At 42.5% G+C, this 18,674-nt stretch overlaps 1 protein-coding gene across 1 annotated transcript in view; it reads right to left on the bottom strand.

Moving 5' to 3' along the window:
• ACER3 (alkaline ceramidase 3) overlaps nt 1–18,674 on the bottom strand; it is a 194,816-nt gene that overhangs the window by 80,729 nt on the left and 95,413 nt on the right. The window contains exon 2 of the mRNA XM_069203905.1: nt 16,542–16,652. Within this exon, the coding sequence (XP_069060006.1) occupies nt 16,542–16,652 (111 nt within the window). The remainder of the gene's footprint in view (nt 1–16,541; nt 16,653–18,674) is intronic.

Here is an 18,674-nt window from a genome sequence, read left to right as displayed (position 1 = left end):
CAAGATGCAGATGTACTGAGGCATACGCTACGCCACAAGTCTGCAAATGAAGTAGATAGCAGACAATATACTGAACAGTTGAATTAAAAAGATAAATATGTTTGTCACAGCAGTAGAAAAAATATATTTTTCACTTAGCAGAATAACATGCTCTGGTTGTGGGTGCGTGCCTCCTTGAGAATGGTCATCCATTCCGGGGGGATGTCCAAGTATCCAGACTCTGACTTCAGGAGCCAAATCGCAAGGTTGAGTTCCTTTGGATTTGGATGCCTGACTTTTCCATGGTTCTAAGTGAGAAGATCCAGGTGGAAGGGAAGCTTCTCATGTGGCCCTACCTAGAGCTGGAGTAGTGTGGTGAACCATGGTTGTCATGCCCAAGTGGGAGCTAGTAGAATGAGGGTGAGAGACATCTGCCTTTCCTTCCAAAACCACAAATGGAAGAAGATGGAGAGGTGGAAAAGCATAGGCAAATATCTCTGACCAGTTCATCCACAGAGCACTGCCTTTGGATAGTGGGTGTGGGAGCCTGGAGGCCAAGTTTGGGCATTTTGTGTTGTCTGCGGTTGTGAAGAGATCTACGCGTGGAAACCCCAGCCTATGAAAATATTGAAGGAGTACTTGAGCGTGGAGTTCCCATCCATGGATTTGATGCCACATCCTGCTGAGGAGGTCAGCAAAATCTTTGTCTGTCCCTGGAAGGTTTTCCACTAACAGATAAATGTGGTGTAGTATTGCCCAACGCCAAAAGGTCTGAGATAGGAGTGATAACTGTAGAGAGTGTGTGTCCCCTGTTTCTCTAGATAAAACATAGTTGTTGTCTTGTCTGTCAGACTAAGACAACTTTGCCTGTTAGGTGAACTAAGAAGGCTCTGAGCGCCATATGAATGGCTTGAAGCTCTAGGTAGTTGATGTGTAGGACTTGGTGTCTAGACTCCCAGAGTCCATGAACTGTGAGGGGCTGTAGGTGAGCACCCCATCCTGTGAGGGACACACCCGCTGTGAGAATGATTTGGGGAACAGTGTTGAGAAATGGCCACCCTTTCAATAGGTTTTGTGTGTTCCACCATTGCAGAGAGGGACAGGTGTGGTTGCCAACCAACATTAGATCTTGTGACTTCGACCATTGACTCACAAGACATTCCTGCAGTGGGCGTTTGTGTAGTCTTGCATGTGATACTACTGCAAATAAGGACATCATCATGCCTAAGATGCGTTGAACTGCTCTGACTTATGTGATGATTGGGGTGAACTGGTTGGAGAATGGTTGTGATGTTCTAAATCTTGATTGCATTTGGGTAGGGGTAACCTTAGCTGTGTGTTTAGGACAGCCCCTAGACATGGCGGGATCTGTGAAGGTTGTAGGTGTGATGTTGGTATGTTGATGGTAAACCCCAACTGTTGAAGAAGGTGAAGCGTGGTCTGGGTGTGTTGCAGGCACAGTGGAAGTGTACTGGATTTGATGAGCCAGTCGTCCAGAAATTGGGAAGACATGAATACTCTGTCTGCGCAGATGTGCTGTGACTACAGCCAGACATTTGGTGAAAACACAAGGCACAGTAGTGACTCCGAATGGGAGCACATTGAACTGGCAAGGATTTCCCTGTATAATGAACCTGAGGTATTTGCGGTGAGCTGGATGGATTGGAATGTGAAAGTAAGTGTCCTTTAAGTCTAGTGCAGACACAAAGTTGCCTTGCTGTAGCAGAAGGATCACATCCTGGAGAGTTACCATATGAAAGTGTTTTGATAGGATGTAACGATTTAGTGGCTTGAGGTCTAAAACAGCCCGAAGTGATCTGTCTTTTTTGGGAATTAGAAAGTATAGGGAATATACTCCTGTGCCTTTCTGGGAAGAGAGACCTGCTCAATGGCCCCTTTGTGAAGGAGAGCCTGCACTTCTTGATTTAGCAAATTTAAATGTTCTATGGAGAGTTTGTGTTTGCAAGGTGTGATGTTTGGAGGTGTTCTGATGAGATCGGGACAGTAACCATGTTGGATAATGTCCAGCACCCACTGGTCTGCTGTCATGCTTTTCCAAGTGGGGAAGAAATGTTATAGGCATCCCCTGACAGGTGTTAGATGGCTGGAGAAGAACAAGAAGAGAGTCACTGTGTGGAGGTGTAAGGGGTGGCGTGAGGCACCCTTTCCACGATCCTTGGAGTGGTTTCCCCTATATGAACCTCTGTAATATCCCCTTGAAGGGGAGGTTTGATGTTGCTGTCTATAGGAAGTAGAGGCATCTGATGATGTTGTTTTGGTGCCCTGTTTGTATGTGGGTCATTGAAAGGAGCCATGAGTGGGAGTTTGAAGTGCCCCATAGGGGCATGTGCACTCACTGCGAGCTGTCCTGAAGGAACATCTTGTATCTGCATACTGAGCTCGGTTTTGACATCTGAATAAGAGACAGAGATGGAAAAACTCTCTTCCTCTGCTGCCCAGGCCTTGTGCAGTTCTTCCTCATGTTCAGTATCATGGTGACCCCCAGGTCTTTGCGCTGCATTTCTCTCCAAAGTGCCCAATGATCCTGCAATGTTTTCTTCGACTGAAAAGATTGGCAGGCCTCACAGCTCTCCTCGTCGTTGTCGGAAGACAGATACAGGGGTGTGCTGGTAATTCACGTTGCAGTTGTGAAGGAACCGAAATGGATTCCTTTCCATTAGCAGCGCATTGTCGATCGTATCTGATGAGAAAGAAAGACCCGAAAGTCGCGAGCAGAGTGTTGAATTGATGGATGATGATTTTCTTCTGCTTTCGATGATCAAAGGTAAAATGCGAACAAAAACAATACTGACGAACAGAGATTAACAACGGTCTGAAGGGAGACCGAAAATGGTCTCGAACCGAAGCACAGAACACGTCCGAACCCAAAGGCAGAAAGAAAACAATCTAACAATGGAGTTGATGCTCATGCGCAGTATCACCGAGAGGAGGGATCACTTTACCTCACGCTTCCAGAAACTTCTTTGAAGAAAAACAACTTGCACTCATCCGGACCCAGCACTACATGGCTGGAGTATGCATAGCATGTGTATCTACATCCACACATGCCATAGAACAGTACATTTACCAGAATAAGCCTGACGTTTGCATCTAATTCTTTGGAGAACAAAATGTACGACAATTTTGAGACTACAGGCCGGGTTCATCTAGTGTTTTCAATCAGTAGGAAACTCCTATGGGCAAAGAAATCAACATTCCCAAACAGAATCGGTGTTTCCACACGTAAACCCATTTACTCCTGGTGCTATTTCTGCCGAAGTAGTCTTTTTTTCAGTTGTGAGGGGCGTGAGCAGCGGAATACAGGAAGTGGTCAAACAACGTATCTGCAACAAGCACATTGTTAGACATCTGTGTGTATTCATGAACTTTTTTCATGCACTTTCCATGGTGAAAAACTAAAAAGGTACTACAACAATAGGAAGCAATGTGTGTTTTCAGAGAGAGATGGTGCATGGAATATCCCTATATTTAATGGAGATATAGCTGAGATGGTTTAGAAAACAGGTCAATAAGAAGAAAACAGATTAGCATCCTAATGCTAAACCAGCTGCCTTCAGTTGTCTGCAGACAATTCACCTGACATAGGATTATAATGTGTACTCCTGGAAATATGCAAGTTGTATGTTTACTGAACTTGCGTATCACCTTTATGTAATTTAGGAGCACTGAAGTGGTGACAAAAATACAGTTATGAAAGAAGGGAAGGGGAAGAATGTTATGCCATGCGTCACCCAGCGGGTGACGTATGGCATAACATTCTTCAATCACAACCCTTGTTCTGTACAATTTCAGACGTGTGTCGAAAAGCTCAATTTTCAGGACTTTTTTTTTATTACTTGTGGCCAGTTTCAGGTATTGAGGTTAGATGTAGGGCATTCCAAAGTTTGGGGCCTTTCGTGCACAGGATCTTCCTTTGTGTTTCAATGTCTTGAAGCGCGATTGGATGAGTGGTGTGGTGTCAGTTTTTTAAACTATTGTGCGCTTGCCCTAGTACGCTTTAGAGGGGTTTCGAATCTTAACGTTGATCCTGGAGTCAAATGGAACCCAGTGGAGTGCTTTAATGGAAGGTCTGATGTTGTTCCACTTGTGGTGGTTTAAACACATTCTGGCTGCTTGGCTCACTTAGTCATCAGAGCCTGGTGATGCGTTTTGCAGGAATGCCAGTGACATGATGCTGTGAAAAAGAACATGCCAGCACAACAGCTCTTGTCCGCTCTAGCCCGTGGATGGCTTTGAGAAATAGCAGGCTTTTCAGAGTGAAGAGCAGTAGATTGACAACCTACACTGATTTTAAATGGGGGAGGGGCAAATGTATGTCAAATATTCAACTTTACAACTGTGGGTTGTGCAATATATATATTTCACTTGAAACTCGACATGCTTGGCATTGTCTATACTATTGTTGATGTGGAAAAGTTTGAAGGAATCGCATCCATTAAGAACATGCCTACAACTGTATCATCTAGTAAAAGTTAAAGATGTGATTGATAACAGCAGAGACTGCAAGTAAGATCTGCTGGGAACAAAAGAGTAGTATAAGTATCTGGGGGTGAAGGGTTGAACACACAATGGGGGACGACGAAGTTCCTGGACCATTCAAGGGTATGAAAGGTACTGGGTGGGACACAGAACAGAGAATGGATGGAAACCACGAATGGCCAACCACGTCTACTGACTACAACGAAGAGCGAAGTAATGAGAATGTATACTGTGCTACAGAGGAGCATGCCAGTTCACTTACGGATAGCTGCAAGATGTGTAATGTTAATGTCCTTGAGAGAATGGATAAATGAATTAAAAGATTTTTTTTTTTATTAAAAAGGTGATATTGATCAAATAAGCCTTAAAACTCATCACTCCAGCAATTTAAAAATGAAAATGGTTGTTTCCTCTCCAGCTTTAAAAAAAAACAATACAGTTAGCCAGTTTTAACCACTGCCCTCGGACTTTCTGTTCTTCAACTCTTAGAAATTCACTTGTTTTCTCTAGGCTGGATGACACAAGGATCCTACGCATGACACCCAGACCAACTGTTGGTATGATTGACTTGTGTCATCTAAAATTGAAAGACATCTAGATTTTGCTGGTTCACATAAGATTACTTACTGAAAAGTCTTTATTTTCACTGTAACAATTTGCTGAGTCTACACAAGGACCTCTGCACAACTGCTGTAGAAAGGAAATTATATGAATACTTACTGGATATCTAAGAATTCCTAGACCTTACAATGCTGAAAGGTTTGCAGGTTGTAGCCTAGCCTATGACTGGTACAATTAAACTGCCAAATGGTCATCTTTACCTAACTTTCTCCACTGAAGACCATCAATATGTTTCAGGTGGACAGCTAGTCAACCTTATCCCGATAGCTTAAAAATTATTTTAAAAAACAGAATACATCAATTAGATTAAAATGTAGCTGACAAATGGCAACCGTAGCTTTGTTGAAATAATGTAATTCTCTCTGAGATAGGAAGAGGAGTCTTAACTGGAATCTGCATTTTCTATTTAAAAACCTAGGACTGACGTCTGTGTTAAGAGCACAGTGGAATTCATGTTATTCACACTGTGCCTTCCTTCTTCCCCTCTCTTCAACCTGCTCACTGGAGCTTTACCACGAACCTTTGTATTTACAGCTTTGATGTTTTCATTTAATGCTCAATACTGTAACCAGCCTTTAATACTACGAGGTTTGTTTCTTCAGAGGTGCATAGTTGGGCTGCTTAGGCCTGCACATTACTATGTGTTGTACAATATACTGCAGGTTATTTTTGTAATATCACTTGATAATATGGGTGCCCTGTATGTCTACCTTAAAATAACATGAAAGCATGCCTCCTACCTGAACCTTAGCAGTGTAGCTAATCTTTAATTTAGTAACACATCTGACTAATGCACAAAGAGAAACTCAAATATTTTCAAGGACCCTTTAACACCTCCATGGCCTTTCGTTTACTGTGTAAGAGGAAGAAGGCTTAACCTCAGTATTGTATTCGCATTCACTCTAATCTTCTTATCAAGAGGTACCTTCTACACAGAAATATAATTCCTGGTAAAAAACAAAGCATGATAGTCGTCTTTCCATAAATTGATTATCCTTCCCTTTCACAATGCTATGAAATGAACTATTTCAACGCCTGTAAATATATTAAATTAGGGTTGGGGTACCCTATGTAGTATAAAATGCATATTTTATTAAAGGACACCCAGGTCCCCAAACCAAGACATCTTCTCATGTTTCTAGGATTTTTCGCAGTGAGGAACACAGAGGTATGTAGATCACTGGTGGGTCTCCCGGGGAGTAATCCCTGTTCATTTCTGTTTTGTGCAAGGTGCTCACTCGCCCTGTCATTACTCTTACGTATCATTTTTTATGCAAGCCTGCAAATCCGCATGCACTCTAGTGTGCAAGACACTTACTGTTTACACCAAAAGGCTTGAAGCCCACCCATGGTTTCCCATTTGTTGACTTCTGTTTCACTCTTCTTTGCAACCCCCTAACTGACTAGCTCAGCCAAGCATCACTTCCTTTCCATTCTGTGGAGCAGAGCCGAAGCACAGATTGATTCAACATAATCAGTGTCAGCCCGCTGCTCCCGATGCGATTGAGGTAATATTTCTTCTTCACCCGTGTGGTACACCCTTACCCCGCTCTTGTTTTGTTTTTCCTACAGCCCCCCTAATTCTGCTGTTGGTTATCCCTACTCTCTCCCAGCACCCCTCTTGTTGCCTGCCCAACTGCTTGTTTTTCAAACGTGTTGCACAGCAGCCCAGGCTGCTGTGCAACATGGCTTAAAAAACACACTCATGACTTAGGCTGCATTACAGACTTTTGTTTCATGACTTCACGCCATGTTGTGGAGCAGCTCTTGTTGCAGTGCAACATGTCTTAAAAACATTGACAAAGTTAAAAGATCTCACATAGGCGAGACCTATTGGCTTGCCATCCATCCCTGGCTCTCTGTTTTTAGTGAAGGGCACCCACCAACTGGCATGCCTTAAAGGGGTGTATTTGGCTTCTAAAGCCCACCTCCCTTGCAACACTTTTTGCTTTATTTTTGGGTGTAATATTATAGGATGCCCTCTAAACCAGAGTTTATTTTCTATGTAATGGTGGATCCCATGCTTCCCCTTCGCCTCCTGCTGCACCCCTCCTTTGTGGAAGGTAGAAGAGAATGCGTGAATGACCAGCGAGTGCTGAAGCGGTGGGGAGTATGAAGTGCTGAAAAGCCTGCAGACTGTCAACTTATATGGCTAAATCTATCACAACCGGGAGAGGATGCATTTGGACATTAAGGGCTTCCTTTATATTTGGGTGGTAACAAGATGTTTGCCAAACAAATGATAGATGGCCATGCTTCATTTAGAGGCAGAACAACCTCTGATTTTCTGAAGGGGAATCCACCACTGACTCCGCTACTGTAAACCCAGTCATGATGGGTCACCCAAAGGGATTTAGTGGCCAACATGGCTATATGTAAGGTGGGGCTTCTAGCGCCATGCCCATTTTTTCCGCGCCAGAAAAAATAACCGTATCCCTGAGTTAGTGGGTGTAAACATTAAGAAAAACCACGCTCCCACTTTGAAACTTTTGAAAATGTGGACAACTACTAACCAGGCTACAGTGCTGCTGCCAGTAAGTCTGGCCAATTTATTTTGAATGACGTCATTAAAGTGCCCCTGCTGAGTTGTCAGAGATACTGGTGTGCAATCCAAGTCAACTAGGTGGGGGAACAGGCTGTTAGATGTGTCACTGGCGGAGGTGGGGCACCAGTGGTTTGTGGCATGGGCAACATACTTCAAATTAGGTCCTAAGTCTGCCCACCAGCATCCATTTTAATGCCTCTTTTGCGTTAAAGGGGCTCTTAAGTTATAGTTTCTTAAGATGTTCTGGTCACAGAGAAGGGCACCTCTAAGTCTTGATTTCTGGTGTGTCTATTAAATTTCCTTTATTCACAAAACTAGATGATGCATGTGAAACTTCACCTCCTCCCAGACCAGCCTTGTCTGAGATCATCTAAACACGGAAAGCTTTACACTTGTGTACCTACACATTAAGACAGTTGAGTTATGTTTATACAGTTCTTAAAAATATTCAACAAATATAATCCTATACCCACATAATAAATTATTGAGAGAAGGAAATAACACTACACTGTGGATGGTACCAAATACCATGCAAAAGATGTCTGGAGGCCAAGGTTGAATGAGCACCCCTCTCACAAATGCTGGTCCATATATTGTGCACTCTTGTGTCTCGCTTATCCTGAGTAACAACCAGTGACCAGAGAAGTAATTCCAACATGGAATAAGCGTGGAATTTGATAATTTAGAGACCATGCTCTGTTCACAGATACAGCTCTCTCAATTCCACATTTTTTTCAAGCAGTAAACAAACAGTAGGGTGGGAATAGCATGGCCTTAGGTACAGTTGTTTGAAAGCTGCTTGTGTAGACAGACTGAAAGCAATGGTAAACAGGGAGACTCAAAGCATGCAGCCTTGACATGCATATTAAATGTCTCTGAAAAACAACTAAACCAGCCTCCAACAATGGAGAAATTGGCATGGGTAATTTCTGGAGGCAGGCCCAGCAGAAGAAGCAGCATACTGAGGGACAGGATAATAACAAGCAATGGATGCATTGGAATGCTTCCAGCTTGAGCTCAAACCTGCTAGGAATCATTCTGGCTTTTCTTGCCGCATTATTCCTACATCAACATTGTGCTACAATAGTTCTGCAAAAAGAACAGATGAACAGAATGAGAAACAATGCAAACATTCACCCCAGTCACAAAGATCTGGGTTTAGCCCGTCGTTTTTGTCCCACCATGCCACCCCAGCTTAGACCCAGGCATATGCATATGAGTCTTGACCCTGATCACCATGGGAACAGTCCAGCCCCACTTACCAGTCCATGTTCTCCCTGGACCGGAAACAAGCATCCTGGGACCGGTTTTGGGATATCACCTCTCATCAGCCAGACTAGCTTGAATTCAGTTGTGCAAGTAAGCATCAGACCCACGTCTGGGCATAACCTTCCCACTTAGGATGACAAAGGCAAAAAGAGCCAAATGATGGACAGAATGCTGAACAATGCAAACATTTGCCCCTGTCACAGAGGTCTGTGCTTAATCCACTGATTTTTTTTTACCACCACGCCATCCCAGTTTGGACCCAGCCATATGCAAATCAGTCTTGACCCTGCTCCCCCTTGTGAACAGCCCAGCCTGAACTGCCAGGCCCTCCCAGGACTGGAAATAAGCATCCTGGGACCGGTTTTGGGGTATCAACCCTCATCAGCCACGCTAGCTTGAAACTAGTGGCACAGTGAGCATGGGACCCACGTCTGGGCATACCCTTCCCACTTAGGGTAACAAAGGCTTGTGTAGACAGATTTGAAGCCATGGTTAACAGAGTGACTAAAAGCATACAGCCTTTACATACATTTTACAAAAACAACTAAAGCAGCCTCCAACAATGGGAAAATTGGCATGGGTATTTTCTGGAGGCAGGCCCAGCAGAAGAAGCAACATACTGAGGGACAGATTGATACAAAGCAATGGATGCCTTGGAATGCTTCCAGCTCTAGCTCAAATCTGATCAAATCATCCTGGCTTGTCTAGTCGTAATCTTCCTACATCAACATTGTGTTACAATACTTTCTGGGCCCAATCCAACTCATTTTACTGCAGCATTTAGGAAAAAAATGACTAAAATATCCATTCCTGACAATTCAAATATGCTCCCAGTCTTATCCACACGAAAAGTAATGAGATACACTTGACATAGGTGCCATAATGCCCAAAAACTACACTTCGACAGCACATATTTGGGCAAGCAAATTATTCCACAAGCTTCTGCTGTGCTGCCGTGCATTGACCAGAGGCGGCATGATGCCTTATCAGACAGTCAAGGCAAAATGATGTAGTATTTTTGTACCATGTATCTCAATGTGAATGCATCTATCTATATAGTTAGGCTCTAAATTTACTCGCACATAAGCACAGAAATTCAGCAGTTCTAGTTTGAGTTACTGCAAGTAACTATGGGCCAGATGTATCAAACGTTTTAGCGATAGCAAACAGTCCAATGGGCCTTTTGCGATCGCAAGAATGCATTTTGGTATTTATCAAGTCCAATTTATGATTCAGTAACAGCTATGTCCCGGGGGTAGACACTCCGAGACATAGCAGGAGCCGGTCCCCAGGGCCATCTATAGCTCCGCCTTGCGGCCCCCCTCAAACATTAAACAACCCTGGAGAATCAGTGGTCCCAGGGGTCATGACAGACACCCTTGATTATTTAAATTCAAACCTAGGGGATGGGGGACGGAACGCTACACAACCCTCCCTCTTAATTTACATGAATAGCCGTGAGGAGGTTGTGGTCCCCAAGACTGCGGGGGGAGGAGAGGGCGGCACGACCTCCCCTGCATACATAATTCTTTAACCCCCAAGGGGAAGCGCTGCATAGAATGGGGGCATAAAAATGACCTAGAAGGGGGGGGGCATGTGCCCCCCACCCTTTATTCTTAAATCCCCCTCGGGACCTGGCCCACCGGAGGGCTTTAGTAAAACAATCCTGGGAGCTAGTTTGCAGGAACATTTATTTTTCTGGACTCCAGCACCAGGTCTCCCTGTCCTGGCCCCCTTCCTTTAACTTTTTTTCTCAGACTTGGCTAAAGCTCTGCAGATTTCTATACGACCTTGTTATTATTCGCCACATCGTCGCAGCCAGAGATATACAAATTTGGATTTCCTTAAATTTCTCAACAGCTACCAAATAGATATACACCAAATAAAAAGCGTAATCTGTGTCCCGAAAGCTACCTTTCTGCCAGATTTGGTGTAATTCCGTCCAGAGGTTCGGGCTGTAGACATGTTCAGATTTCCTATGGGAATTAACAAGGGGAAACACACATTTTTTTACCCTCCCTAACACCTCTTCCCCCTACACACACACTTTTTGGGGAACATTTCAGTAAAATTTGTCAAATGGCGCAAAGATATAGGCAAGTAAAAAAAAAAAAAGGCTTTTTTATAGAGACATGGTCCTAACTATAACTACCTACTGCCGACCCCCAGTAGTTAATATATATAGTTATACTCCGGGCCTAGTTTCCATAGGAAATGTGTCTTTTGTTTTGCTAATTACCCTGTGCTGTCTGACAAATCTTCACAAACTTTTCAAAACTAGTAGGCCACTCGCCTCACTTCAGCTTTGTCTTTAAAGTTTTGGGGTGATTTGTCAAGTGGGGGCCGAGAAAAAGAAGGGTCCTAAAACACATTTTCCCCATGCAATTTCCCTAGAGATTTTAGACATGACTACTGCCTGAAATGCTGAACGGAATGACACCAAATTTGGCAGAAAGCTAGATCTTGATCCAGAAAGAGTGCTTTTTATAATTTGGTGCAAATCTGTCCTGTAATTTTTGAGTTATTAAAGAAAAAACATTAATATATGTCAGAGACACAAATCCTCTGTGGATCCAACAGATCTCATGGTGAGATCTGACTGGCTGCCAACACCACTTCAACTAGGAAGTGCTAGCATCCATCATAGGACTCGGGACCAACTCCCCAAAAAAATGCAAAAAACAAAACAAAAAGGGAACAGGGCATGACGGGGGCGCAAGTTATAGTTACGTTAGGGCATGAGTTTCTCGAGATAAGTATAATTATAACTGCTGAATTTCTATGTTTTTGTGTGTGTAAATTCTAAACTTAACTATAACGTTCCTGTAACCTTTGTTTTTTTTTTTTAAGTGTGTGTATATGCCTATATATAGATACATAGAAATAGATATATATATAAAACCTACTGGCCGGCGCCAGTGGATAGTAATAGTTAGGATCTAGTTTTCATAGGAAGAGTATTTTCTGTTTTGCCAATTACCATGGCGCTGCTTGAGGAATCTTTACAAACCTAATACGATAGTCAGTTTAGTTGCCATCTTAAAAGTTTTGGGGCGATACGTCAAGCAGGGTCAGAGAAAAAGGAGGGTTCCCAAAACACATTTTCCCATAGGGATTTTGAAAACACGACTACAGTCTGAACCGCTGGAGGGAATTACACCAAATTTGTCAGAAAGCTAGCCTTTGGGCCACGAAACATGTTTTTGTGATTCAGAGCAATTATGGGCCTGGCCAAAGGCACGGACAAAGGCCGAGCTCAGCGGTGGCTGGATTAACATATACTCATTAAAATTACTTTTTTTTTTTTTTTTTTTAAACCATAGACATTCACTGAAAAAACAAAGGTTACAGGGACATTATATTTAGGAAATAGAATGAAAAAAAACCTGAAATTCACTTAAAAAAGACAAAAAAAACAAAGGTTACAGGTGCGTTATAGTTAGTCTCATATTTTAAACGTACAAAACCACAGAAATTCAGCAGATATCTTTAGAGTTATTTCAAGTAACTATAACTCGTGTCCTAAGGTAAGTATAACTTGCACCCTCGCCATGCACTGCTAATTACCCCACATATTGCAACACTCATGACATCTTTGATAACATCATTGATAAAATGAATGTTATATTTGCTGTAAAACTGTTGAGGAAAAACTGTGCATGGCAGGGCGCAACCTATAGTTAGTTACTTTAGGGCACAAGTTATAGTTCCTTGAAATATCTCTAACTGCTGAATTTCGATGGTTTTGCACACTTAAAATGCAAGCCTAACTATTAACGTCTCTGTAACCTTTATTTTTTTAAGTGATATATATATATATATATATATATATATATATACACACCCCACTGGGTAATTCTAGTTATGACTGTGTTTCTGCAGGAAAAGCATTTCTTGTTTTCCTAGTAACTTTGGTGCCGTTTAAGGAATCTTCCCAAGATTTTCCCAAAACACACGCTTCCATCTCAGCTGCTAACTGGGAAGAACTGTCAAGCGGAGGCCAAGAAAAAGAGGTGGGGGGGGGGGGGTGGCGGGGGGGGTGCAAAATCCATTTTTACCATGAAGTTTTACATAGGAACTTTAGACAAAGCTACAGCCCAAACTGCTGAAGGGATTTACACCAAGTTTGGCAGAAAGATAGATCTAGGTTCAGAAAGTGCGTTTTGTGATTTGAGCAATTAAGGCTCAAAAGATTGTACGTATACATCATGCTGCGGGGGATGCACAGAGCCAACAGATCTCATGCTGAGGTCCAACTGGCTGCCACCACACCAACAGCGCCGTGGCAGCAGCTACGGTAAAGTTATCAGTGTAGCAATGGTGTGGTGCCTGCAAAGCTCATGGTGGAGCTCCTTCCACTTGTTCATTTAATTTGTGAGAAGCATTAGCTCATAGTAAGAAGCTGCGACTGCAGGTACAGTAATATTAACCTGTTATGTGACACTGTATTGTCCTGATAATATCCCATTGATGATCCGTGCAAAGGTGAACACGTGCTGACTGCTAGTAAGCGTACATTACAATATTGGCATTATCTGACAGGCCTGTACAGCAGTGGAGGTCCCGGTCAGCAACTTTCCTGTCCTAAACTGTGCATTACTTGTTCACCACCACAAACTTCCAGGCAACGCTTAAGGGCAAAGTTCATTAACGAGCAAGGGACAAGAAGGCTGTTAAAGTGTCTTATGGGCATTCTTTCTATGACCTAGTGACCTGCAGAGAGATTGAAAATCTCCACGAAACATGGCAAGGTCACAGGGCACTTCAGGTGAGTGCCTGACTTTTAACATCATTATTGCCTTAAAGTAAACATGTGTCCTCAGGAAAAGGTCAAAGGTCTGACGACTGGTTCGCACGATTTTTTTTTTTTAGTAAACACAACCGAAAAGTGGTAAACAGGCAGTCTAGATAAGGCATGGACCATGCGACTAATGCCATGCTGCACACGGGCTTCGTTTCCAAAGCCCCAATGCTTTGAGAAAATTAGGTGAGAGTGAAGAACTGCAATTTCACCCAACCACATTTTTTTTTTAAATGTTTCAGATTTTGTAAAATGTGTGAAGTTCTTTATTTTTTTTAATGGCGTTTGGGAATAAAGAAGTCAAATATCTATTTTTGCAGACAAATAGAAAACCAAGTTGTAGCAGGTTAGCGTTTCTGGAGAACAAAAGGTTTCTGTAAAAAAAAAAAAAAAAAATTATCGAGAGAGAGGGGGGGAATAATCAAAAGCGGAAATAAATTTGTGTGAAAACATCCCCCTTCTCACAATGCTTCATTGGGTAAAAGGCACGCCAGTCTATCACCAATGTATTTGTCTTTACAGACAGGAAGAATGCAGGTTCTCCAAGAAGGCAGTTAGGAGAACGTGAATGACACAAATGTTCGTGTTATGAATAAAAGTATTTTTACTGCTGCTTTCTAGAGCACTTAGAAGTTTAGCAGAACATCATATATTCCAGAACTTTGAGCACTCAACAAACCTTTACTATTGTCCACACATTCATCTCTCTCTTTTGGGACTACCGCAAGATGTCTAGGTTCCTGCTGTCAAACTGTGACGTCCACTTCTGTAATTCTTCTAACTGCAGTCTAAATGTTTCTTTTGACTACTGGCCAGCTAACAGAGAAAGTATAAAACCATCTCCTTGTAAATCAATCAATTCAAATAAAAACATTCAAATAACCAAACCCTACAAAGGGTGGCTTGGGAGGGTTCCTGAATGTATTTATTATATTCCAGATTCTCTTAACACCTTACTTGGAGAATCTCCATTTTATCTGTCAGAACAGAGTATCCTAATGCAGGTTCAAAACTTCTTAACACAGCACGTGGCATGCTCAACTGGTTTTAGGTAGAACTTCACAAGCACCCATCATTCAGCCAGCCTACTGCTCTTAAGATATCCTCCACATGTCCTCCTTCCTGAAATGCCTTACTGACCACAGGAGCTGCAAACCTCTCCAAATCCAAACCCGAGACTCCCATCACCAAAAGAAAACAAATTTAGCTATAGCAGCTGGTGTCCCGGCATCATAAGACACCACATCGGGGCACCTGCCCAAAACACACAAACACGCTTCTCATTTTAAGACACTTAACTACACACAATTTTGGTTTAGTCTTAAACTTGGGGTAATAAAAACAGACAAAATCAGTCTTCATGCACCTAAAAATCACAAGGATCCCCCACTGGTGAAAGTAACTTATTAGTCTCATTCAAAGCACAAACAACTGAAACCCTCCTAAAAGAGATTAGAAAGAACATTCCCTTACAATTCCTCTCAGCTTAAGACCGTCTCTCATGTGTTGGCTTAAAAATACTCTGATGCGGGGGGAGGGGGATGCCTCTCTTTCTCCTGGTAAACGCGACCTCCTCTCCCTGCTCCCCAAAGCAACTCCCTGTGCCTCCAAACAATTTATTTTCTTAGTGTTTTCCTCCTACTTTGTCTACCCTCTTTCCTTCCTCATTTAGAGAGCAGACCTTTTTGCCTAACTCCTTATCCAACTAGCTTTTCTCACCGAATGCACTTTTCAAAGCCTCCCTTAGCTCCAGTACGTCCCTGTGAATAAATCCTCTCAGCATTTTATACTTCACCTCCCCACTTGAAATTGTGGACAACTCTTCCTGTCTCAGAGCGATTTCCCTTTTGAAATATATGCATTTTTGTCAACGCCCTACAAGAAGTATACCAACACTTCTCTACAGACGTTCACTTGGCATCTCAAACTGTCACACCCTGAGGTTACACCCGTCAAGACCCATAGCAGTGCGTCAGAGCTACTGGTTTAACTGAAATGCATTTTCTATAGCTCATCAAATTGACCACCAAATTGCCTAGGATTCTAAAACTCCCAAAATCCTTCTTTACTTGCTATACCTGGTCAACAGGTGAAAAACTGCAATGCGGGGTGGCCTCGGAGCAGCGTGAGCTTCCTCATGCTCCCCTAGGCTTGAAAGCTATCTGCCGAAAACCTCCAATGGCCCTTCAAGAAGGCAGCAAATGGGGACTTCACAAAAAACAAAAAACAAAGGGTGCGTTGGGCTACTGGCCTTGACGGCCATTTTTCAAACTCAATGCTGCATGGGAAACAACTATGAATCCGGAGTAAGCCCTTATTAAATTAATCTGCAAAGATTGGTAAAAAGGACATGGTCAAGATTTTTTTTTATTCTCTGCACTCCTTACCTTTTATTTACACAAAATGGTTATAAGAAACTCACTCATAACCCATTCAGTATTTGTAAAAATTAGAAACTCAACAAAACTAACTGAGTCACATACAACTCAGTTCAGCAGCAACCAAATTTAAAAAATGAAACATAATACAGTCTTTAGATGTCTGGGAGCAGCAAAGAAAAGAGGAAGATACAGAATGTTGGGGATGTCTTCATGGTTTAATTAATGTTCAAAGTTCTGTAATATATGGTGTGGAGTTGAGCTTCTAAGTGCTGCAAGGAGTGGCAGAGTGGCATTAAAAGACTCATCCATAATGATAGCCTACAGTCTGCAATAACATCGCTTGCGACAGTGGCACAAACCTGGTTCATCAGATAATGTAATAAAATACAACGACTTAAGGTTTCTTTGGCAAAACTGAAAACAAAGATCAAAAGTGGAAACTAACCTGCAAGGCCCAAATAGGCAGCTAAGTAGCAGGTTTCAAGGCCATCCTGCAGGGTCTGAATCGCACCATAGATAGGAGGTAGAATCATAATCAGGTTACTGAGTGTGTTCCCTGTGGTAATGAAATAGAACAGAGATTTAGTGCTGGGCACAGCAGCACCCGCATAAACAAAGCTGCAGTCATTCGATAAACAAGGACCCAACAGTGTTTCAAAATTCAAAAACATACACCTTTTCCCTCAAGCCTCTTGCAGCTTTGACATATTCCATACAGATCAGAAATACATTTTTCTAACTTTAATCTTATCCATGCAGCACTGTAATTATTTTTTAATAGCATTTTAAGGTCTATTTATTTGTTTATAAATAACATGAAAAATATCGAAGAAACAGTAAACAAAATTTTGAATGGAGATGTTCGCACAAGTAGATTTCTGCTGCCTATAACAGGGCAGAGATCTCCGGACAGATGTTTTTCACCAATTCTGGGTGGAAGCCTCCGCCCAGTAGTAGGGTTTACAAGTTCCACCTCCCTACACAAGAGGGTGGAAACTCTTATGATGGAAATTACAACTGGATTTCTAATCTACACCTATAGGTAGAGCTCTTCACCTCAGCAACGGAAAACTCAGAATGGAAAAGGACAGGGAAACCGCATTCACCAGACTTAAATAACACATGCCTAGCTCGCATTAATCCAATAAATAGACAAAGCCAGCCCACACCCTAGCTTCTTCCCTCTTCCATTTGGGATGTATGACTTTCAAAATGCTCTATCAACGCACAAGCCTCCGGAAGGCAGTCAAGCGGAACAGGAAGAGGACCATCACTGGGAAGGATACAAGCCCTGTATTTGCCTTTGTAGATCATTATAAGAAAACGACAAGGTCTACCCTCAAATACCCTCAGAGGAGTAGTAAAGAAGACGAGTGGAGAAGGCGGCCATGTGGCAGGATTTGAAAAAAATTGCAAGAGTTTTGGAAGTGGAGATACGCACCATACTGAACCTCAAAGGAGGTTGGCCGGAGAGGAAAACAGAAAAGGGGTAAAGGAGAAACTCTGCAGGACTCATGTGCAAAAGGCTCTTCATGGACGTGGAACTGGATCCTGTCTCTCAATTCACTGTCTCGAAAGCTTTCTCTATATCTATTGACATAGAAGAGGGTATTTGTTGCATCTTGGGACATTCCCCCATGACATGGAGAAAGAGTCTAATGGACATCGAAGTACACATATTGGGAATAAGCCCAGTTTATTTACTAGTACCCAGATGTACCAGCAAGGGGGTTATCCTGGTGGCTATGATCTTGGCTAATATCTTGTAGTCAAGACTGAGCATTGAAAGGGGTCGGTACGCTTTACGCACCTGAGTATCCTGTCCTAGTTTATGGATCTTGCCAAGGAGTGTCTGTCTTGCAGGCTGCAAAGGCATTCCTCTCTCACTTGCCATCTGGTGAAATATCTTTCATTTAGGTCCCCATGCCACACCATACATGGAACTGAACTCCACAGAGTCTATCCCCATGCAGCATTTCATCTGGGGCCAAGTCCCTGATGGCAGCTTTTATTTCCTCAATGCAGCTCCTCAGCCTGCACTGGATAGAGTTATTTTAACACCTGCCTTCTGAACATACATTTGTATTTAGTTTAATTGCTGATAAAATACAGATATTACCCCATTTATTTGTTCTTCAGTGTCTTCTGTATGTGTCCCCGGATTCCTTAGTGATCTGATCTGCGTGTGGTCTGTCTCACTGTGGACCAGCCATGACAGCAAACAGATGGACTTCAACTTCCTTTGTGTGCTGGCTAGCATTTGATGCCCTACTGTACAATATACATTGCCTGTTACTCTGCTGTGTTTTAGAGTCTACATGTTTTGCGCCCCCAAAGTCACTTCCTGCTCTAAATTAAAATATATTTTTCTAAAGTTAAAATATCACGCTTCTGTGTGGATTTAGCTTTATACACTTATGACGCAGATACCACATATGTACATCTTAAAGGCATCCCAGTCAATGCAAGCATCTTTGTTAAGAAGTCACCCACTTCAAAATGTTGGTGTATGTGAGTCAATATGGTTTCCCAAACTTCTGTGTCTTCTAATGCTTCCAACCTCAATTTCCACCTCAGG

Source organism: Pleurodeles waltl, chromosome 8 (genome assembly GCF_031143425.1).
Source record: "Pleurodeles waltl isolate 20211129_DDA chromosome 8, aPleWal1.hap1.20221129, whole genome shotgun sequence".
Classification (NCBI taxonomy): Eukaryota; Metazoa; Chordata; class Amphibia; order Caudata; family Salamandridae; genus Pleurodeles; species Pleurodeles waltl.
The sequence above is the reverse complement of the archived record's forward strand: the minus strand, read 5'-3'. Positions and strand labels throughout refer to the sequence as shown.